General features: G+C 57.3%; 1 protein-coding gene across 1 annotated transcript; it reads left to right on the top strand.

The window, feature by feature from the left end:
- The first annotated feature begins 771 nt into the window (after nucleotides 1-771).
- On the top strand, nucleotides 772-21,436 carry THRA (thyroid hormone receptor alpha). The gene is made up of 9 exons (XM_059379871.1): nucleotides 772-1,000; nucleotides 11,311-11,671; nucleotides 14,073-14,140; nucleotides 14,745-14,845; nucleotides 16,948-17,095; nucleotides 17,742-17,947; nucleotides 18,905-19,051; nucleotides 19,653-19,911; nucleotides 20,539-21,436. Exons 2-9 carry the CDS (start codon nucleotides 11,619-11,621, stop codon nucleotides 20,787-20,789), a joined length of 1,233 nt encoding a protein of 410 aa, XP_059235854.1. The 5' UTR covers nucleotides 772-1,000; nucleotides 11,311-11,618; the 3' UTR covers nucleotides 20,790-21,436.
- The last annotated feature ends 1,583 nt before the right edge of the window (nucleotides 21,437-23,019 follow it).

Below are 23,019 nucleotides of genomic sequence, written 5' to 3'. Positions count from 1 at the left end.
ATTTTGGTGGGGGCAAACACAGGAGGAAATATCACCACTGCAAAGTGAGAGGTGAGGAGGTAGGAGCAAGATTTGACCCCTCCCCAGCTCTCCAAAGGGACCAGATTGTTGAGGAAATAACTGATGAGAGTGACTAGAAAGCCTACATTGGAAGAGGGTGACATTTGAAAGAGGAGGCAGTGGATCAGGTAATAATGTTAGAAATGAGAGGGGAAGGGAGGTAAGGGGAGTAAACCTTCCAACGGGATTAAGAACGTGGGATGATTGAGGTAAAAAGGACCCCAGAGCTCACTTGCCCAACCCTCACGTTTTAAGGTTGAGGAAGCTCTGTCCCCGAGAGCGGTGGTGATTTGCTCAAGGTCACACAGTGAGTTACTGGCGAAGAAGGGCCCCGAACTCAGAAACAAATGCTAAAGCTCCTTAGGGTTTGGAATTTAGACTTTCTCGCCGACTTATAAGGCGCAGACGGCCCGTTGATACTCCCTTCTCCATCCCCATGGTGCAAACCAAAAACCTCCAATTCTTCCAGCAAGCCAAAGCTATCTTTTTAAAATATGTCACCGAGCACCCCTCCTGCCGCCGGCGCCTGGAGTGGGGCGGGCGAGCGCAAGCGGGGCGGGGGCAGCGGCGGCCGAGGGGCGGCCGGGCGGCTGGCAGGGGTCCCGGGGCGCGGCGGGGGGCGGGGGGCGGGGGGCGGGGGCCGCCGGCGGCGGCGGCGAGGCGGCCTGCAGGGAGCAGCCGCGAGCCGGCCGGGCGCGCCGAGCCCGAGCCCCAGCCGGAGCGGGGCGGGGGAGGGAGGAGCCAAGAGCGGCCGCCGCCTCTGCCGGAGGAGCCGCGGGGCCGCCACACTCGCCCCCCGCCCCCCCCGCGCTCACTCGCACTCACACCCGGGCGCTGGAGGCGGGCGGCCCGGGCCCCACCGGCCCCCCATGGACGCCCCCGGCACGGGGCGCTGAGACCCCGCGTCGCTGCCCAGCCCTGTCCAGCGCGCCACGCCGAGGTAAGGGGGAGGGAGCGAGGGGGCATTAATATGCAAATGCCTCGCGATTGATTATGCAAAGCCGTGGGGCTCTAGGTCCAGCTCCCTGGCGGACTGGGGGGCGCCCGGGGGTACCCGCTGCCAGCCTCGGCTTTCCCCGGCTCCCCGGTCACCCTGTCACAGTCCGAGAGCTCGCAACTTAACGCCCTGGGAAAGGGAGGTGTTGCTAGGAGGTCGGTGGGCCCCGGGGTTCGCCGGCAGAGATGGCGTCCAGGCCTCCCCCTCGAGGGCCCGCCCGGCCTCTGTCCGGCCCTCTGCTGCGCACTCCCGGGCCCGGCCCCGCTGCCGGCCGCCGGAGCTCCCCCGCCCGCCGCGGTTTGTTTACGGTGCGCCGGAGGCCTGCCCCCCCCACCCCCCACCCCTAGCCTCGGAGGCTGAGGCCGAGGCCGAGTGGCCTTTGCAAAGCCGCCTCCAGCTGCGGAGGGTTGTACGAGTGGGGTGGGGGGTGGGCTTGCACTGGCCGGGGGAGAGGGACGTCTCCCCCCACCATTCCACCCGCCTCCCCAATTGAGCAGGGCTCTCTGGTTGCAACACTCCTAATTGCAAAAAACGCGGTTTGGAGGGGAGGGAGTGTGTGTGTGTGTGTAGCAGGGAGTGTATGTGAGGGTCCCTAGATGATCCAGAGAGTTGCAAGCTGGTGCGGTAGGGGAAGAGAGGGAGGAAGGGACCTGTGTGGAGTGCCCCCCCTTGTTTCCCTCCCTTTGCAACGTGTCTCTGGTGCCCCTTCAGTGCCTGGGGCCCTCCCTTGTCCGGTGTGAAAGAAAGGCCTGCGGCGGGGGGCAGGGATGATAAGGCCAATGGAGAGGGCCACCATTTACAGGGGTGGAGGTCGCAGAAGGAAAGCTGGTGGGATAGGAGCCTGCCCCTCAATGCTGGCTCTGGCCCCAGGAAGGGGAAGAGATGAAGGGGGCTGTTGTCCCCGATGAGGGAGGGGAAGCAAATGTGACATGCAGACAGAGATATTCCAACACATACAGCCACATCCATGCACACCCAGGGACACCCAGGCAGACTCAAGGACAGGAGCTGCTGGACACACCCACATGGGGACAAGGGAAGAAGCAGGCTGCCGCTGCACCGGGGAGCTCAAAGGGGTGGGACACACCCACGGGAGACCAAGAGCGAGGAGACCAATCCATGCACATACCCACGCACAGGGTCACACGGAGATGCTGTCACACACGGGCAAGGAGGAGTCGCTGTCACCCACACAGAAAAAGTCACTATCGAACGCATGCATGAACACAGAGCAATTGCACACAGTCGCACATTACAAAAGACCCTGTCACTCACAGGCACACACGTGCTAGCATGAGCCCAGTCACACAGGCATCATCGCCTGCCTTGACAGTGACTGTCAGTCAAATGCAAATGCAGTTACACATCAACACATGTATACACAACTTAGCAACAAGTATTTTCCTGGACTCATACTGTGGATCTCCAAGGTTCTGTGTACAACAAAATCTCTACTCTGAGGAAAATCAAATTCATCTCCGTGAAAAGACTTTCCTGCATAGTGGTGCAAAACATGCTTTCATGATAATGTTCTCCGTCTCTCAGGCTCTATCGGCTTGTCATCCCCCGCCCCCCTCCTTGATGGTGAGCTCCTTGAGACCTGGGAGAATCACTCCAAGAGCTCTGGATCCCACCCAGAGCCTAGCACAGGAAGTGCCCTGTAAATGTTAATTGATTGACGGTGAACTCCAGACACAGGTGTACTCATTTGCACATGGTCCCAGGGACTCAGGTACAGAAGGCATTCACAAGGCTCAGGTCCATGCAGTCACAGGTCCACGCCAACAGCTGTGTCCAGACATCCCCAGATGTGCACACTGTGGCTGTACAGTCAGGCGCACCCCTAGATGCACACACAGTTGTAGATGTTTTTCTCTCAAGCTTCCTCCTGTCTTCCTCTAGGCTCAGCCTTCTTTTTCTTTCTTCTTCTTCTTCTTCTTTTTTTTTTTTTTTTTGGAGGGACAGAGAAACAAGAGCAAAGAGAGCAGGGGCAGGGGGGTTCCAGAGGGCCGAGTCATGGGGCTGAAGCAATGTCCAGTGGCTTCCAGCAGCTGAGATTATCCTAGCTGCTGGAGGGTGGGGGTGGGGAGTTGGGGAGGGGCCCCTCTAGCCACCTTGAAGGCAAATGCGGGATCTAGGTGCTCCTGCCAGGGTCGTTTGTCTGAGCCTTTCCCTGGGGGCCATTGACTTGCCCTCTGCCAGAGGAGTTCCTGCCTCCCACCATGAGTCTGGCCCCTTTTCCCACCTCTGCCCTCCTGTCTAAACTTGGAAGCCTTCCTTAGGAGGCCGTACGCTGGTGAGTGTCTGGGTGAGTGATGTGTATTTTTGACTTGGAATTTCTCTCTAACGCTGTCTCCCTTTTGCTCTGTCTTGCTGTGTCTGATTGTCTCTCTCCTCGTTTCTCTGACAGTCTGGAACTCTCCCCCGGGGCCGCTGCCCCTGTCTACCCCTGCTCTTGTCTCCAGTCTCTGCCACAGCCTCCTTTCTCAGAGCTGGGAACTGGCAGTAATGAGCTTCATACTTTTCCAGTTGTTAATACTCACACCCCGCCCCTTGGTCTGCCTGCCCTGCCTCTGGGGTCAACAAAAGGTTGGGGTGGGAGGGGTGGGGGGCTCAGCTGGCTGCTCAGGACATCCGCTCAGCTGCAGCAGCAAGTTTTGGGGGCCGGGGGGGGGGAAGGGATGGGCGGAGGGTGGGAGTGGGGCACGGTCAGGCGATCACTCATGCTGACCTCTTGGGGTGGCAAACCTGCTGGGTAGAAGCCCTGGGTCTGCGGGCTACAGCCAGCTAGCTCCTAAGCAAGCCCGCAAGGAGCCACCCCACCACGCTGACCCACTGGAAAATAGTCGCCCCCATGGGCAGTAGCGGGAGCTGGCAGGGTGCCACTGAGCAGGGTCAGCGGCAGGACTCACAATGGCCTTTCTCCACACCCCTGGCAGCTGAGGTCCACCTCAGAGATGCCCAACAGCTGTGCCCTCTGCCCAAGCCTCCAGAGCTGGGTTCTAGAGGTACAGCTGCCCAGATTATGTGGGAGGCTGAGTGAGGCCCTGTCTCCTGAGTGTAGGCTCCAGCCCAGAGTGGGAATTTGAGCAGGGGGTAGTGGGGGTAGGGGGCCCAGAGCCCAGGGGGGCATCCAGCATTTCTCATGCTCCCCACTAGCCATGACTTGTTTGGATGAGGAGGCATTTGGTACTGATTCTACCCTAGATAATATATAGGCTGCTATAGAGGGGAAGTTGGGGCTCAGTCACAGGGGAGACATAGCTGGGTCATAGAACAAGGTATGATTCTTTTAGCAAATAATACACTCTCATGGTTAAGAGAAGTAATTTTTTTCTTTTCTTTTTTTTTTTTTTTTAGCTGTAGTGCCGGGGTTTGAATCCCAGCTCTGCCACTTGCTGCTTGTATAACACTGGGCAATCGATTTAACCTTTCCCTTGCCTTTTCAAGAAATTGAGGATGAGAATATCTCATTCAGTTTTTTGAGGATTAGAGGAGTTAGAATATATAAATTGCTTTTACCAGTGCTTCCTGCATAAGAAGCACCGAATGTGTTAGCTGTTACACAGAGGAAGCCTGTGGGTCTGGGGTCCTCTGGATTTTTTGGAGAAGCTGGGCGGAGAATTGGATCGCCAGATGTCCCAGGAATGGGATGGGAGTTGGGGAAGACAGTGGGTTCCTAATCTCCAGCCCCCTCACCCTTCCTGTCACATCCCTCTCCCTACAAGTTTTTGCAACCTGAAACCCTCCTGCCTCTTGCCCTGTAGAGTACAGCACACTACCTGTCTGCCAGTGACCCAGCATCCCAGACGCCCATCATCAGCCGGTCACCCAGGACCTAGTCGTGGCCGTGGCTGATAGATAACAAATTCCCCATCCCTGCACTGATGGGGAGTGGTGGTGTGAAAGGCACTGAGTAAGGACCAATGGGTGGGTGTGGCACCTTGAGGGCCAGGGTCTCTCCTGGGTTGCCTCTCTAACCCTGTGAGTCTGGTGGTAAGACTCCTCTCTCCTCCAAATCCCTTTTCTTCGACCCCTCCTCTTCAAGGTGCAGCAAGGACAGTGGAGGGATGGCCTGTGGTGGGCCACTGGGGAGCCTCGGGAGTGGGAAGCTAGTCTTAACTTGAGTTCTCACAGTTGCAAAGGGGAATTGTGCCTCTTGGGGTGGGAGGCAAGCATGCCTGTAGTGAAGCTAGAGACTGGGTTTTTGCCATTCATTGGTTGCTGATTTTGGCCTGGGTTTTCCTCATCTGGAGACAGTGATGCCCACCTCACTCTGAGTTGAGAGTAAATAACATGATGTGGCCTGACACATGTGTTCAATCCGGGTTGCAGCCAGGCTTGATAAGCAATGCCTGTGGATCCTCCTGTTCTTCCAAGGCCTAGCATGCTCCAGGGTGGGGATTCACATGTCCCCCTGGAACCAGAGACCGTTCCCCATCTCTCTCAGAGGCGTCTGGGGCTGGTGTGTGCTGATGCCTGGGGCAGGGAGGCGGGGGTTTGCAATATGATTTTCAGGCATTCAGAGTTGTCTGCTCTTCTCCCTGGCAGGCCAAGGTTGGGGTAACAAAGGGGACTTCCTTGTATGAGGTGGTCCAGAGGGAGGGGTCAGAAGTCCTCTGGGTAGACAAGGAAAGCAAGGTGGAACTTTCTGGTGCCCAGGAAATGCTATGGTTGCCCCCCTGCTTTGAGGATGAGCCTTTAGTCTGGGGACTAGGGGCTGGGGTTAAAGGTTAGGGGCAAAGGCACAGCCTCACCCTCAGCAGTGGCAAAGAACAGCCCCAGCCCACCTCCCCTTCTTCCTCCTGTCTTCCTCTTCTAAGGAAGAGACAAGATCTTGACTCCCAGTCTGTTTCTGAGCTGTTTCATTTTCTCTTTTACCCAGGCGCGTGGGCGGGGGATAGGGAACGCGGAGCGAGGCTATCGGCTATTGGTGGCTATCGGCATTTTTGTACACATCAGCGAGTGGGTGTGTTGTGCGCGCATCCATGTGTGCGTGTTTTATGCATGTGTGGGCTGGGGAGGGCTCTGAATATCTGCTGGAACCTGGCACCGGGAGCCAGCAGCTCTGCGCATGCGGGGTGAGTGTGTGTGTCTGCACGTGTCCGTGTGTGTGCCGGAGACTCAGCTGCATTTACTTGCTCGAGCGCGCGCGGGCGCGCGCGCACACGCGCGATTCCTCGCGCTCTCTCTCTCTCGCCCTCGCCTGCTGTCTCTTTCGCGCGCACACGTTCTCTCTCTCTCTCTCTCTCTCTCTCTCACACACACACACACACACATACACACACAGAATTTTCAATCTCTCTCTCTCCCCATTCCCTCCCTCCCCCTCTCCCTCTTCTCTAGCACTCGCGCGCTGTCTCTCTCCCCCTCTCCCTTCCTCCCTCCCACTCCCTCCCTCCCTCCCTCTCTCCCTCTCTCCCTCTTCTCCCTCTCTCTTTCCCTCCCTCTCTCTCCCTCTCCCCGCCCCCTCCCTCTGCCTCTGCCAGTTCTGCTTGGGTGGGGGCTAACTCCCGCGTCCCTGGGGTGCCTGGGAGAAACATCCCTGCCTTTCTTTTTGCCTCTACCATTCCCTTCCCTCCTCGGCGATGCTCCCCAGGGCTTGCAGACAGCTCCTTTCTCTGGTCTCCTGGGAAGAAGGGAGCAGGGAAGGGAGGACCCCAAGCCCTGTGCCCATGGTGCCATCTGCAACGAGTGCCTTGGCCCCGTGACATTCATGCCTCCAGCGTTCAGCTGCCCTAGCTCCCAGCTCCGATTACCCTGCCCCTGGCTGGCTGCTGGGGGGAGGGTGGGGAAAATGGGCCATGCCCAGCTTGGGGGTGCTCCTAGCTGCCTTCTTGGCTACTTGGATCTCCTCCTTCCGTTCCTGAGGGGAACTGGGGCAGAGGCAAGAAGTTCTGTGGGTTGGCAGGGAAGGGGCTGAACTCTTGAGCGTGGGTGTGGGCTTGGGGGGATAGAGCTGACCTTTGGACCTGGACACCCACCTTGATGGTGATTGGAGCTGTCTTGGGATGGGAAGAGGGAGAGGGGGGCGGGGGGGGGTGGGGGTTGGGGGGGGGGGGGGGGGGGGGATGCACAGTCTTTCCAGTCTTTGATGTTAATACTGGGCATCTGGCCCAAGTCAAGGCTGCTGTTTATGTCTTTCTGTCTCTGATCTGCAGGGGAGAGTTTCCTGTTATATTCTTTTGGGGGGAGAGGATCTTTTGTTTAAGGAACCATTCGCCCCCATGTCATATCCCCCACCCCCATCTCCCATTCTCTAGCCTCCAAGGCCCCTTGGTGAGCCAGGAGATCAGACCTAAGGGTCACTGCCCTTAAGCTCCAGAATCCCATCTCACTGGGAGCCCTATGAGAGCCCACCAAGCAGTGCTGCCTCCCTCTTCTCCCTCCTGCTTGCCAAGCTGGTGCTGCGTCTGTGTATTCCTCTGCCATCTCATACCTGCCAAATAGTACCTTCCTTCCCGCCTTCACTCCCTTCTTTCCTGGCACCAGGGTAACAGTGAGTTGGGTGGGGCCGGCCTACTCAGTCCCTACCTGAGAATAGAATGGGGTGACCTGGGCCCAGAGCAGGGGACCTACCCCTTGAGGCTGGTGTTGTGCTGTAGCCTTCACTCTCACCAGGCTCCCAGGGGCTGTTGGTGTTTGCGGCCACCCGTGGGAGTACACGTGGGCCCCGGTGCCAGTGTGCACACAGATGCCTGTTTGCATGTGTGTGCCCCTGTGTATATTTGGGCTACAGTGTACACCCGGGCCCCTCATCATCACCCTGTTGTTGCCCGTGGTGTGGAGCCATTATAGCCAGGTTATTGGGGGGGGGGGATACTCCCCCACACACACCCTAGCATCAAGCAAAGGGGAAGGGGAAAGGGAGGCGTGAACCTACCCACAGCACTATTAATAGCCCACATGCCAGGCCACCAAGAACCAGCTGTCACCGTGGAAACCATTTCTGCTCCCCCTCCCCCAGCCTCCATGGGGTGGGACTTAGGCGGGGCGTGAAGCACCCCCCACCCATCTTTCTTTGTTACCTTTCTCTCTTTGTCTCCCCTCTCCTTCATTTGTCTCTCCTCCCTACCTCACCCCTTCTGTCCCCCCTCCCCCCCCATCTCTTTGTTCTTGCCCCTCCTCATCTTTCTCCCCCTCTTCCTCCACCATCCCTTTCGCCCCTCTCCTCCTCCTCCTCTTCCTCCACTTTTTTCGGGGCCCCCTCTATAAGTGTATGTCTTTTCCTCTGTGGTTGGCAAGGAGGAGGGCTGGGCTTTCTTCAGAGCCTTAAGGACAAAGTCCAGGGGCCCCAGACAGATGGGGCCAAAAGCCAAGAGCAGACACTCAGAGGAGGAGTGTGTGTAGAATTGGGGGCTAGATTCTGGGGGCCGAAAGTCCCCTTGGGCCTGCAGGACAGCGGAGTGGGGCAGTCCAGCAGTGGGAACCTGGCATAATGCCCACGGATGCCGCATTGGCTTCTTGTCTCTGTCTCCCCCCCCCCCCCCCCCCCCCCGCCCAGTCGCAGAAGCACTTAAGCTTAATGAAATGCTTCTCCCTCTGTGGGCACCTTGCCCATACTGTCACCCAACAGCTCTTATCTGACAAAGAGGGAGTGGGTGGCCAGCCCACCCGACAGGTGGGTCTTGCCATCCCGCTGTCCAGTCTAGTCTCAGAACCCCGTAGCTCCACCTCTCCTCCTTCAGGCTGAGCCTGCACCCCTGCCGGCATGCACCAGGAAGGAGCTTGGGGAAGTAAGCTGGACTCCAGAAAGTGGGCAGAAAGGCTGCTCTTTGGGGTGGGCATTCCTACCTCACCTTCCCCCGTCCCCCACTGCCCTTCTCCTGCGTACCCCTAACATAGGCTCACAGGATCTACACCTTCCTGGGTGCTGGGCCTTCCACTTGCTCTGTGTGGCCTCAGAGGCTCAGGTATGGCCCTAGAGACCAAGGGTCCCCGGGGGTCTCCCAGCTCTTGCTTGGTGCCACATAAGGGTGCCCCAAGCATGAGGGCAGCACCTGGCTCCTCTGCCCATTGCCAGGGGTCGGGGGAGCCTGGTTGCACCCACGGGCACCGGGGCACCATTCAGCTGGGCACAGAGGTGGGGCAGAGAGGGAGTGCGCCCCTCCCCCCAGCAGGCATGTGCAAGCCCTTGGCAGTGCCCAGACACATTTGGAGTTAAGGCCGGGCCGGGGAGGGGGAGGGGAAAATAAACATGGTGGCTTAGGTTGGCGCTCCCCCAGGTGTGCCCTGTAGCAACTGGCAGCGGCAGGGTGCAGGAGGAGGGGGTCCTCTAGGGCGATGGCCCTGGGGCGGGAGCTGCCCTGCCATGTGGGTGCTCCTGGTGTGCCCTGCCTGGCCCGGCCCCCAGTGGCTCATACCGGTGCCCATGTACCCTGGCCCTCTTTGCCTGCCCCCAGGGCCCACTCCCCAGGGCTGCCCCTCTTTCAGCATGCCCACTCCTGTGCTCGCCTCCTCCCATCCCTGGGGGCACTTGGGCCTCCGGCTGGCGAGTGGATTTTTCCAGCTTCTGTAAACAAGTGGTGGCAGTGTGCCAGGTGGGCAGGAGACAGGCGGGGGCAGCACCGCGGCCAGGGTGTGCCAAGCACCGAGGCACAGCCTCCGGGGGGAGACAGGGAGACACCCAGACCCAGAGAGACAGAGACATTCAGATACAGACAGACGGATCAAAGGAAGCCTCTCTGGGTGCACATAGACATGGAAACAGAGGCAACAGAAAATAGCCCTCGGTTGTCCAGCCCAACCCCCACGACTTCCCTGGCCCCTACCCCTCAGTGCCCTGGCTAAGAGTGGAGGCCCTAGTGCCCAGGCCCTGGGCATCCCCACCCACTCCCTCTCCTCCCCCTACCTCCACCCCTTAGGGCTGGCTACGCCATTATAAATTTATAACAGGAATTTCTTCACAAGCCAAGAAAAACTTGACCTACTTTCTTGACGGCTCCCTGGGCTAAGGCTCCCCGCTCATTGCCCCCCCACCAACCCCAGTCTCTTGTCCAGCCCCCGGTGCCCAGTCCTGGTCTAAGGGGGTAGCAGGGGCACCACGGGCCACCTTCCTGCACTCCCGCCAGGTTCCTCGTGGTGGGGGCTCGCCTGGGTGCAGAAGCCCTGTCCTGTCGCCCTGCCCTACCCAATGACCTGACTTATCTCTGTCTCAGCTCCCACCCTGGCTCCTTATCAGTTCCTGGGGGTGGGGCAGGGGGCCCAGGGGCGAGGTCTCTGGTACAGCAGCCACGTGATGGAGGCTGTGTGTGGGGAACATCACCCTTTGTCCCCCTCTCCCAGGCCCACACCTGCCAGTGTGTGCCAACCGTCTGCCTCCGGTCTATAGTCTGTGGTCAGAGGGGCAGCGGGGAGGAGGGGAGACCCGGGCTGACACTATCCTGGACCGCAGCGAGGGGGCCAAGGCTGGCCTCGGAAACAGGCCATGAGGGTCTACTCCCTGAGCCACCAGCTTGCTAGCTGTGTGAATGGAAATGAGCGATCCAGCTGTCGGAGCCTGGATCTTCATCTCTGGGGTTCTGATGCCCGCTTCAGTTATTCATTCTGGTGGCATGGTAGTTTCCTTTTCCCTTTCCCTGCTGTCCCGGTGGGTGGCAGCCCAGCCAAACCAACTGGGAAGTCTGGCCCTCAGACTGGGAACTGTGCTTGGGGACCTTATACAGGAAGTTCTGGAGTATCCCCTCCACCCCGGCAGGGGGGGGGGGGGGGGGTCATAATCTGGTTAGCAGCAGGGGTTAGCCTGGCTCCCCACTGTTTCTAGCACCTGTTTCCATGAAGGCACTCAGGTGGGCATTCTGGAGCCCTGCGTGCCGCCCCCACGCCCCACCCTTCCTTCTCAGGTACCCCTCACGTGTGTGCTGGAAACTGCTCATCTTGGGTCCGCTCTTTCCCTATATTACCAATACATCTTACAAAAACTCTGCTAGAGGGCTAGTAACAACAGCCAACGATTAATGGATACTTATCAAGGGCCAGACCCTTGACTGAATGTCAGGCTTGACATTCATGACCTGGTACATGATTTCCTCATTCTTTTCCTCCAGACCTTCCCAGGTCGGGGGCTCCAGTCTTGCCTGCTGCACCTGCTGATCTGACGGGTTGTGCTAACCCCCTCTCCATGCTTGCCCTCCATGCCCGCCACCATCTTGTTAGAAGCCCCTAAGAACCCAGACTATTGCCACCAAAGGAATCCTGTCTATGCACTCCCACCATGGCGCTGCCTTATCCCCACCTCTCTCCTGTCTTTGCAGGGACTTCTGGACAGGACAAGACTCTAAAGCTACTCTCCCAGTCCAAGACACACACCCCCCAGTCCCGCCTCGGACCCAGCTTGCCCTCAGTCCTACCACCTGCCACTCCCTGGCCACTCTCACCGCCCGTCCCCCTTGGGGCACAGGGCATGGTGTGAAAGGCCAAGTGCTGAGGCGGGCACCATGGGTGCTGTGCCCTAGGACCTGGGTGGCAGGGGGTGGGTGGCCTGTGGGTGTGCCGGGGGGGCCGTTGTGCCCACCCCAGTCTCTTGGCGTGCTGGAGGGCATCCTGGATGGAATTGAAGTGAATGGAACAGAAGCCAAGCAAGGTGGAGTGTGGGTCAGACCCAGAGGAGAACAGGTAATGGGTCCTACAGCCGGGTTGTGCCAATTCCTGGGCATGACGTGCTCATCACTTGGCTCATCACTTGGCTGGGAAATGAGAGCTGAGCTCGGGCCTTTTGAGCACCTCTGGAGGGATGGGCATGAAACCAGCAAGCCTGCCGCCTACCTTTGCCCAGGAGATGAGGTCATGGCCACATGTGACAGAGAATTAGGCACTTGGATTGAGAGATGTCCGTTTCGGAGGTGGGGAGGTGACAAAGACCAATTACAGGCGGCAGGCACGTGGCTCGTCTCTTGACAGTGCTGGGAAACCTGGCATGCCCTCCCAGCGTCCCTCAGCCCCCCTCACCTGAGCATGTGGAAGGCAAGCAGTCTTGCCGTTTTCCCCCTCTGCCTACCAGACCAGTGTGTGGCCCAGAAGCTGTGGTGCCTGGGACATGACATTTAGGGCACACGCACCCGTGACTGTTGGTCCCAGCCCATGCTTATATTCGGAACCTTTTGGGAGCCCCACAAGCTCTTCCTTGTTCATGAGCAAGAGCGGGCACTGCCGTGGCGCTCCTCCCAGGAAGTGGAAGTGAATGCCAGCTCTGAAGGGTTTACTCACACGTGGAGGAGGACTCAGCCCTGCTCACACAACTAGGGATGCGTTACCTGGGAGCTGCGTGGCTCTTGAGGAGCCCGGAGGGTCTCTGCTTCCCCCATCAGCCCCAAGTGGCACAGAGCTCTGTCCCAGTTGGCATGAAGTCCCAAGAGCTGGGTACAGCCTGTGCCTATGGCCAGGGAGAGGGTGGGGGTGGGGGTGCTCTGGGGAGGAGTGTGGCTGTTACCTTGGAGACCAGATCTTGAGCCAAGAGGTCAGAGGCTTGGCCAGGCAAAGCCTTGGGGCTCGAGTCTAGGTCCCCAGAGGGATGGAGGAAGTGGATGAAGCTGGCACTTGGGTAGGGCACCCTAGGTATCCCTCCTCAAAACCCTCCCCAAACCCAGGGGGGCTCTGAAAAAGATCTGGCCTGTCACTGCATGGCTCTCACTTGCAGCCTTCTGTATCCTTCCTGCCCAGACTTCTGTGAGTCTGGGCGAGTCTGCTCCTAATTCCGGGAGAAGCAGGAATGCAGGTTCCTGGTCCCCCAGAGCTTCTTGCCCTCCCCCATCATCCTCCCCTCCCCCAAGTCCCTGCACCACCTTGTGGCTCTCCCTGGAACTGCACCCAGAGGCTGTGAGTCGTCACTGCTGAAAACCGCCTGCTCAACGGGAGGTGGGGGGGGCGCCTAGCTGGCTTGGAGTTCTCCCATACCCACTCCTGCTGGTGGGAGGAGGGAGATCTGAGTCTCCAGTGGTTGTAGAAATCAGACAGGGGTAATCCCCAGGGGTCCCACAGCGCAGACTTGTCCGGGACTGTGACCCTGGCCAAGGTCACTGTGTCAGTGTGTTGGGAGCTGCATCAGGCTCCAGGGGGTGGAGCCCTGCAACATGGCAAACGCAGGGTGGGTGTGGGAGGTTATACAATCCGTGCACGCATGTAGAGGCTTATGTAACTTGTGTGTGCTGAGGTTATGTAACACGTATGGGCAGAAGCTGGTGACATACATGTGCAGTGGCTGAGGGGTGCTAACACCTTGCATGGAGGGGCTCAGAGGGCTTGTCCTGGCTCTGACGCCAAGGTGCAGCCTCACCAGGTGCAGGTGGACTTCCGGTTTCTTGCTCTGCTAAATGGAGGCCACAAACAGGGTGACGCTGGAAGTGTCTTCTTATTCTCATATTCCAGGTTCCAGGCTCTAGTGGCTCAGCACTATATGTTTTCAATCACTGTGGTTATTCATGACCAGGAAATCAGGCAACATGTTTCCTGGGGGGAGGGGTGGTATTGGTAGGAGTCTGTCCAGGGGGTTGTATAACACATGGCCTATCTAGAGGTCATATAATGCACTTGAGAATGCCCTGAGAGTTTCATGGATACATAGATTCTGGTGTTTATTTATTCTTCTTAGGTTTATTTTGAAGGCTGTGTGGTTATTCACGTGCACTGGTCTTATGTTAGGAATTTGTGTGTGCTCTAAAGGTTCTATAGCTCTAAGCATGTCCTGAAGATTCTTTTTGCATTAAGTGTCATGTATTGAAGGCTTAACCATGTGGATTTCTTGTAGACTGTGGGTGTTTAAGGTTCTCAAATGCATGCATGTGTGTGTACGCATTTGGGCCCTAGAACGTGCCTGTGTCCCAGCCAAGCCCTTTATCTCTCTCCCCAAAGCTTGTAGATAGCTGGACCCTCGTCAGTGTTGTCAGCTGACCTAGGGGTAGAGGTAGGATGAGGACACAAGATGAAGGGAGTCGGGCTTGGGGATTATGTAAACCTATTGGCTGAGAAGGGGGCTGCCCCAAGACTGCTCTGTGATTCTGCCCACTTTGCCCCCATCCAGTGCCAGGTCACCAGATGGAAAGCGAAAAAGAAAGAACGGCCAATGTTCCCTGAAAACCAGCATGTCAGGTGAGCCTGGCTGTGTGTTCCCTCTTTCCCCGCCCTCAATCCCATCAAACCAGCTCTGGGATCTTTTGTGGCCTGGGCGTGGACCAACAGCTTCTGTATCCCTTGGGGAGAACCTCCTAGAGGGTTTGGGATGGACTTTTCTGGAGGTGAGAGGGGTGATAAGGGCATGCCCCAACCTTTGAAGATGGATCAGGTCAAGAAGGGCCTCTTCCCTCCTCCGCTAACCCCCTTGCCTGAGGTAGCCCCGCCCCATGCCCCCAGATCAGGGTCTGGGCTAAAGGGCCAAGGAACTGTATTCCCCTGAGATGAGCTGCTGACCTGCGCTTCTCCTTCTCCTACATTCCCCGCCCCTCAGATGCAGCAAGAGAAAATCCTTGAATGGGCAGTCGGAAGAACTGGGATTCTCTATGTTCTTAGGGAAGGGGATGGACAAGGTGACTTCTGATTTGTCTCCAGGATTCTACCTGGACACAAAACCCCGTCCAGGAGGCTGGGCTAGGGGATGGGCCAGGAAGGAAAAGCTGGGGGATGAAGAAAGTGTAGAAGCCTCTCTGCTGGGGGCCCAAGCCATGCCTGCCTGCCTGCCTCCCTTCCTCCCTCCCAGGGTATATCCCTAGTTACCTGGACAAAGACGAGCAGTGTGTCGTGTGTGGGGACAAGGCAACCGGTTATCACTACCGCTGCATCACTTGTGAGGGCTGCAAGGTATGGACCAGCCAGCTCCTGCCCCTCCCCCACCACCTAAGCCCCCATCTCACCCGCCTTAAGGCCCTCCCCACCCGGCAAGGACAGCCCTCTAAACATGTCACCTGAAGCCCACCTGTTGCACCCCCATTGCTCTCTTTCATCCATTTGTTCATTCACAGTCTCTGCTCTGCCACTCATACATACGATACCTAATTTCTCTGGGCTTCAGTTTCTTCATCTATACAATGGGGATAATCCTGCTACCTACTTCAGAGAGGTGTCGGGAGAATTAAATGAGCTAATTCATATAGAGTATTTAGAACAGTGCCAGGCACGTCAGAAGCTCTCAGGAGACCCCAGCTATCGTCCATTCATTTGGTGTATCAGGTATGAGAGATGTAGTATGCACTCGACCCTCCAGCTGCTCACAGCCTACCAGAGAAAGGCACGCTAGAAACAAGCATTGTTTTTCAAAATGTGGTTCAGGGGCCACTGGTAGTGCTAGTTCAGTGCTGAGTCTTGGGCTCTGTTCCCATCGTACTCATTCAGAACTTTTCGTGGTGAAGCCTTTGTGGACTCTGCCTTGAAACAGGTTCCCAGTTGCTTCCCCTGCACCTAGAAGAGGGAGAACCAGTGTTTGAGGGGGGCATGGTGGGGCCCAGAGCAGGAGAGGATGCCCAGCTGCCCCTGGGCAGACGGGACAAGGTCACGGGCTTGGGGAGCCTTAATTAGGTCTCACTTTGTTCATCTTAACCTGTGAGGGTTTTCCAGGATCATCACCTCGTGAAAATGTAAGACATTCCAAGAAACAAAAGTATTTAAAAATATGTTAAGGCTTCAAGTTTCTCTCTCTCTCAGTATCAACCTCAACAAGAGCCCCAGGGATTTAGGGTCCCACAGCAGGATTCCTGGAGGCAATTCAAGCAGGTGTAACATAGAGCAAGGACCCTCACTCTCCACAACAGCTGAGTTCCAGAAGAGCAGCCCAGAAAGACAGAAATGCCCCACCCCCCAGAGTCTGATGCTGCAGGTCTAGAGTGAGACCCAGGAGTTGGTATTTTTCGTAAATGCATTAGATGATTTCAATGCCCTGCAGAATCAGTGAGCTCAGCCCTTTGGCCCGTACCTCACTTGGGTCATTCTGGCTCTCCTGCCCCTTTGGGCAGATCGCTTAATCTCTCCAAACTTCAGATTCCTAGTGTCAAAATGGGTTCCTACCTCAAGGGGCTGACACAGCATCAAATGTGATGATGCACCAAAAAAAAAAAAAAAAGAAAAAAAGAAAGAGAGAAAAAAAGAGGCTTATGTGTGCCCCACAGTGAGTGGTCTGCACATATTAGCTCTTGGTATTGTTCCTGCCCTCTTGCTTTTTTTTTTTTTTTTTTAAGATTTTATTTATTTATTTGACAAACAGAGATCACAAGGAGGCAGAGAGGCAGGCAGAGAGAGAGGGAGAAGCAGGCTCCCTGCTGAGCAGAGAGCCCAATGCGGGGCTTGATCCCAGGACCCTGGGATCATGACCTGAGCTGAAGGCAGAGGCTTTAACCCACTGAGCCACGCAGGCGCTCCTGCCATCTTGATTCTTGAGGTTTTTCCTTTAAAGCAAAGATGAAACCCAATGTCTAGACTTAAAAAGTTTCTCTTAAAGCTCCTAGCATCCATACACAATGCCTTTTCCTGAAATTTTTTTTACACCCCCGATTTCAAGAATTCCACCTGTGTGAGCAGCAGACCGCATGTATAAGGACGGTTTCAGGAAGGAGGAGTTTTATTTTCTGAATTGTTTAGCAAGATGGAAAATGAGGTATCCGTTGGACTTCCAGAGCTGCTCTTCCTTCAGGCGTCCTAGCACATGACACCATCCCAGGCTCATGACTCTGTACTGTGGTCCTCATCTTACCCCTGCCACCACCATCACCCATGCACCCCTGCCCCTCCGCAGCCTAAGAGCTGAGGGGACATATTTCTAAGGTCCTTTGGCCCAGCCAAGGGACCCTGGACTTGCTGGTGTCAGGAGGAGACCAGCTTCCCTCACTCAACCCCAAGCCCCAGTGAACTGCATGGTCGGTCAGAGAAGGGGAGGTCCCGATCACTCCATGCTCCCTCTCCCTCCACCACAGGGCTTCTTTCGCCGCACAATCCAGAAGAACCTCCATCCCACCTACTCCTGCAAATATGACAGCTGCTGTGTCATCGACAAGATCACCCGCAACCAGTGCCAGCTGTGTCGCTTCAAGAAGTGCATTGCCGTGGGCATGGCCATGGACTGTAAGGGGATTGGGGGGCAGGTTGAGCCAGGTGGCTGCGGGCGGGAGAGTTCGGATCTGACTGTTTCCTGCCAGGGGATCTTCAGGGCCCACACCTAGAAAGGCAGAGTGACAATCCGGGTCAGGCTGATGGTGGAATTTAGTCCCTGCTGCCCCTAACCCCCCAGGGAAAGAGGAAACAGAAGATCCCTCTATGAGCCCTACACGTGGGTCCCAATGCCCACCTGCCCTTCTGCACACCAGGGCCTTAGAGTTGTTGGGCAGAAAGAAGTCCTGAGTACCCCAGCCTAGCACAGTGTTGTTGACTGTAAGAGAAGCCACCCCACTTTTGGGTGAGAGAAGGCAACTTGGATCTGCTAGGGATCAGGGGTAGCAGGTTCTTCTAGTAACCACTGCTGTCGTCACCCTTTAGCCCAGGACGTAATAGTCATCCAGATCCACTCAAATTGGAGTTGACAATCCCAGTTGATTATCCTGATCCAGAAGTTGAGGGGCACAAGTTGTGCCCCCCAACATCTAGGTGATTTGGGAGGTCACTTAACCTTTCTGGCCTTCAGTCTCCCAACTTGTATATTGGGAAGAGTAGTTTCAGAGCAGGCCGTGGAGGATGCTATGCAAAGGGCATCGTGTCTCTTTGCCGTTGACAGTGGTTCTAGATGACTCTAAGCGGGTGGCCAAGCGCAAGCTGATCGAGCAGAACCGGGAGCGGCGACGGAAGGAGGAGATGATCCGCTCCCTGCAGCAGCGACCAGAGCCCACTCCCGAAGAGTGGGACCTGATCCATGTTGCCACAGAGGCCCATCGCAGCACGAATGCCCAGGGCAGCCACTGGAAGCAGAGGCGGAAATTCCTGGTAAGGAGAGAGGGGCCTCAGGGAGGGCGGCGGTCAAGTGCCCGGGAGGCAGAGCGAGCTTAGAGCCTTGCCTCCTTCAGGAAGCCTTCTCAGTTTAATCCGATCTGAAGATAATGCTCTCTGCAACTTGGCGATCCTGAATCATGCTCCTGTGTGGGGGTTGCTGCCTGTTCCGTCTGACTGGGGGCTCCAGGAATACAGGGCCGGGCCTTCCTCGTTGAATTTCCAGAGAGTAGGGGCCATCTCTCTTCTTTTTCCTGCCCATAGTGACTGGGAGGAGAGGGTGAGGACAGTTATGTAACAGCACTTGGGGGCACCTGATGGGTGCCAGGCATTGTGTTAGGCAAAACTGAGTGCTAAGTGAATGGTCAGCTGGGGTAGAGATGGATGGTTGGTTGTATGTGGCAAGTGAAGGCAGAGAACTGGTGTCTGCTTCCTGGGGGAGTGTGCCAGTAGACTGGCAAGAGCACAGGCTCCAACCAAGCACATGTGTGTATATAATGGTCAGGAGTCAGACTGCCTGGGTTCTGATCCTGGTTCTATCACTTACTAGTCGTGTGACATTGGGCTTATTACTTAGCTGCCCTATGCCTCAGTTTCCTCATCTGCCAAACGGTGGTAAGTAGAACATCCTCCTTGTAAGGTTAAATGAGATATATAAAACAAATTGCCTTGTGCCTAGCTATTAAATATTCAATAACTATAGCTTCTATTATTATTATATTACTTCTACTACTGTTATGGTCATTGTTATTATTAGCCAACTTGGAGCTCTGGCTCTGATCTTTTCTCTGCCCCAAGGTGAAGGAGAAGCCTTAGGCCCAGGACACAGCTGTCCTGGGTACTGGTAGCCCCACTTCCCCAACCTGCCTTGGAGCTCCCCCTGGTGGGCAGGGAGCCTCAGTGAGAGGTTGAAAGGGGGCTGCAGCCCCAGCTGACCCCTGTCTCATCCTTCAGCCGGATGACATCGGCCAGTCACCCATCGTCTCCATGCCGGATGGAGACAAGGTGGACCTAGAGGCCTTCAGCGAGTTTACGAAGATCATCACCCCGGCCATCACCCGTGTGGTGGACTTTGCCAAAAAACTGCCCATGTTCTCCGAGGTGAGTGGCAGATGGGAAGAGGCGTGGTGCCACACTGGAGGGGAACCTGGGGCTGCTCCCTGGCTCCCCCAGTGTCAGCACGTGCTCATCTGAGGTTCCCTGGACAGGGAACAATTCCTGGTCAACACACAGTGAACACACATCCAGCACGCACACACACACTCACACGGCTGAACAATGCCTAAGGAACTAAGAGGTTGCAAGTGCCCAGTCTCCCCAACCCCTCCCTGCCCTTCTCCCCACCCCACCCCTACCTAGCCACTCTGGCTCTAGCAGCTTGAATGTTCTCATTTCAAAGAGCGCTAACTCTGGACCCCAGCTCTCCTACTGGCTGTGTGACCTTGGCCGTGCTACTTAACTGCACACCTCATGTTCCCCTTCTGCAGTGGGGCGGGAGATAATGACGGGAGCTAACTCAGAGGCATAATTGTGAGGTTTAATGACATGGGTCATGCCCGTGGCCCAGAGCAGGGTTAGCTGTTCAGAGTACACCGTCCTGGCTGAGGCCAGTGGTGGCCTCACAGCTCGCAGAGGACACTCCACAAGAGATGCTGGAGGTGGGGGGCATGCTGAGTGTTCCTGTGGCCCTGCCGCTCTACAGCTGCCTTGCGAAGACCAGATCATCCTCCTGAAGGGGTGCTGCATGGAGATCATGTCCCTGCGGGCGGCTGTCCGCTATGACCCCGAGAGCGACACCCTGACGCTGAGCGGGGAGATGGCCGTCAAGCGGGAGCAGCTCAAGAATGGCGGCCTGGGCGTGGTCTCTGACGCCATCTTTGAACTGGGCAAGTCACTCTCTGCCTTTAACCTGGATGATACGGAAGTGGCTCTGCTGCAGGCTGTGCTGCTAATGTCAACAGGTACCTGCCTTCTGGCTGGGGGGGCTCGGAAGCTTCCAGGGGCCCAGAGCTCGGCTGGGCCCTGGGCCTATCACTGTCCTCTTCCTCGAATCCTACAGTCTTTCTCTGTCTCCCATGCTTACCTCTGTCACCAGGCTCATTCTCTGCCCCCTAACCCCTGCTCTGTCACCCATCCGCTCCTTGGTTCTGATGTCCAGGCCCATCTGTTGCATCCCCCTGCCCCCTCTGCTCCTTGTCCCATCTTCACCCCATTCTTTCTCTCACCACTCCCCATCTGCTCTCTGTTGCCTGCATTTGCCTTTGTTCCCCTACCTGCCCGGTAGCTTCTGACCCCCATCCCTCCTCTGTCCTCCGTCGCCGTGCTCTGCCCCTCTTCCCCTCTTCCCACCAAACCTTCTCTTTGTGCCCCCCCCCCAGTCGTGCCCTGTCTCCAGGTTTCCCTGGCTCTTCACCCTCTCAGTCCCTTTACCTCTCCAAACCCCCAGCACCCCAGTCTCCTCCTCACCCCTGCCCTTGCTCCTGCGCCTGCACTGCGCTGTGTTCCCCTCGCGTTCCCCACCACCGGCGCCCCGCTGCCTCTGCCTCCCTTCGTTCACTCACCCTCACGCGCCGCCTCCTCCCCTGCAGACCGCTCGGGCCTGCTGTGTGTGGACAAGATCGAGAAGAGTCAGGAGGCGTACCTGCTGGCGTTCGAGCACTACGTCAACCACCGCAAACACAACATTCCGCACTTCTGGCCCAAGCTGCTGATGAAGGTGACTGACCTCCGCATGATCGGGGCCTGCCACGCCAGCCGCTTCCTCCACATGAAAGTCGAGTGCCCCACCGAACTGTTCCCCCCACTCTTCCTGGAGGTCTTTGAGGATCAGGAAGTCTAAAGCCTCAGGCGGCCAGAGGGTGTGCGGAGCTGGTGGGGAGGAGCCTGGAGAGAAGGGGCAGAGCTGGGGGCTGAGGGAGGCCCCCCACCCCTCTTCTCTCCTTCCTCTCATCCTCGGATAGATTCAGCTCCCACACACCCCCCCCACCCCCGCACTGCCCGTCCCTCCTCAGAACCTCCAGCCCTGGGACAGGGCAAACACACGAACTTGCTATGAAAAGGACAGTGTGGGAGGCTGGGGGACCGTGTCCTACAGTTCCCAGGACCCCGTCCTCTAAGAAGGTAGGGGAAGGGAGGGAGAACTAAGAGGGGACAAGCCATCTTGACCGTAGGGGATGGAGGAATGTGGGGTGGGGGAAGATGCCCTCTACTCAGCCCCTACACACACATACAAGAGAGAGCCCCCCCACCCCCCTGCCCAGTTCCTTGACTGAGGTTCCCCCTCCAGGCTAAGGGCCTCTCTGCTTCCCCAGATGCCTGGGTGCAAAGAAAGGCTTGGCTTGGCTCCTCCCCCACTGGAGGTTAAAAATTAGTCATTCTAACTGCACTTTGGAAACCAGGCAAGGGGAGAAGATAAATGAAGAAAAACTAGACAGAGAGAAAAAGAAAAAAAAAAGAGTGAGCGACTGATAGAGAGAGAGAGAGAGATGATATTAAGTTATTAACCGAGGCTGGCCCCCTCCCACCCCTAAGCACTTTGAGAGCTGCCCCTCCTCCCCCCAAATCAGAGAGAACTGCCCCCCATACCAGGTCCCCGAGGGTAGGGCTGCCGATCAGAGCTGTGAGTTAACACAACAGGGTCCTGGCCATCCCTCCTTGCCTTGCCCCTCCCTCTGTGCCCCTTTGGCACCCCCTGCCCAGTGCCCCCTCTGCTCTCTACCACTCGTGCCCGCTGAGTTCCATCTACCTCTCACGCTGGATGCCAGCCGGCCCCTCACCAGCCTGCCCTGCTGCCCACACAGCCCCCCTTTCAAGTGCCCAGTCCCAGGGACCTCTTCCTGTCCCCCAACCCCTTCCACACCTTGGCACCCACACAGGAAAAACTGTGGCTTCCCCTCCTGCCCTCCTCATACCTGCAGTATTAGCTACAATCCAGATGCTGCTGCCCTGGGGGGGGCGGTGGGGGGCCGTGTGCGTGAGCTTCTCCCAGAGCCTCCACCCCCTTAGGACCCTGTCCCCATCTGTCTTCTGGGCTCTCTCTAACCTCTGCCCTCTTTCTTCCCCACTCCCACTCAATGCACTAACCCAGACTCTGGGCAGGCAGGCACCAGAATGGGGGGTGCCTAGACAAATGGCACTTAGTTGGGGCCCCAGGGGAGGGGGCGGTTGGTGCTCCTCCTTTTTTCTTTGAAGCTCTTTAGGCCAGCCGCCCCTCTGCCCCTAGGACCCCTTTCCCCTCTTCTTTTCTCTAATTCAGGGACTTTGGCTTGAGCCACCTCCCACCTTCCTGGGGAGGAGTGCTCTGTTGGTCTGCACTTGGGTGAGCTGCTCTCCTCCTCTTCCTTTTGGCGATTGCCCCGCTGCCCACTCCACAGGGGAGAGAGGGAGGGAGGAGGTAGCCCTCCCATGGGTCCGGGGAGGAGGGCGGGGAGGGACAGAGCAGACCAGAGGGCCCTGGGCTCAGGGCTGCATGTCGGCAGGGATGGATGGGTGGACACAGATGCCCCCGGAAGCCATGGGGAATGGGGCAGGGGCAGGGGGGAGGGTGCCAGGGCTTCCTGCGCTTTGCACTATTGGGGCAAAAATGTCTTAAGCAGTGGGGAACCTGCCACCCCACCCTGACCCTCAGCCTGCCACAGCCCCCTACACACACACACAGAGACACACACACATACACACACACGGGAAGGCAATGCTATGCTGCCCATCAGGGCGTGTCCTGCCCCTGCTGTCCAGGTGTTCTGACGGGGGTGGAGGGCCTGGAAGGGTATCTGCTGTCACCTGTGCATGTGCCTGCCCTGCCCTTGGGCTCGTGGGCTGCCCCTGCTGTCTTTGTCTGTCTCTATCCTCTCTCTCTCCTGGGGTACTGATTCCTGTATTACTCCAGTCCCATGGGTTAGCCCTCTCGTACCCTCCTCTGGGGGTACACCACCCCTAGGGGCCCAGTGGAATTCCTGACCTGTCTGCTGTCTCCCCCATCCTTCCATCCCCACCTCCACCCTGCACCCCCATCCCCATTCTCAGCCATGGACATGGTGGAGAAAAGGCCTTGAAGGGGCTTGGCCTCTTCC

This window comes from Mustela nigripes, chromosome 16 (genome assembly GCF_022355385.1).
Source record: "Mustela nigripes isolate SB6536 chromosome 16, MUSNIG.SB6536, whole genome shotgun sequence".
Taxonomy (NCBI): domain Eukaryota; kingdom Metazoa; phylum Chordata; class Mammalia; order Carnivora; family Mustelidae; genus Mustela; species Mustela nigripes.
This window is presented reverse-complemented; position numbering and strand designations above follow the sequence as displayed.

Coding starts and splice junctions, on each gene's coding strand:
- THRA (XM_059379871.1), top strand. CDS start 11,619: ATGGAACAGAAGCCAAGCAAGGTGGAGTGTGGGTCAGACCCAGAGGAG. Junction 14,141..14,744: donor CCTGAAAACCAGCATGTCAG/GTGAGCCTGGCT, acceptor CCTCCCTCCCAG/GGTATATCCCTAGTTACCTG. Junction 17,096..17,741: donor CGTGGGCATGGCCATGGACT/GTAAGGGGATTG, acceptor TGCCGTTGACAG/TGGTTCTAGATGACTCTAAG.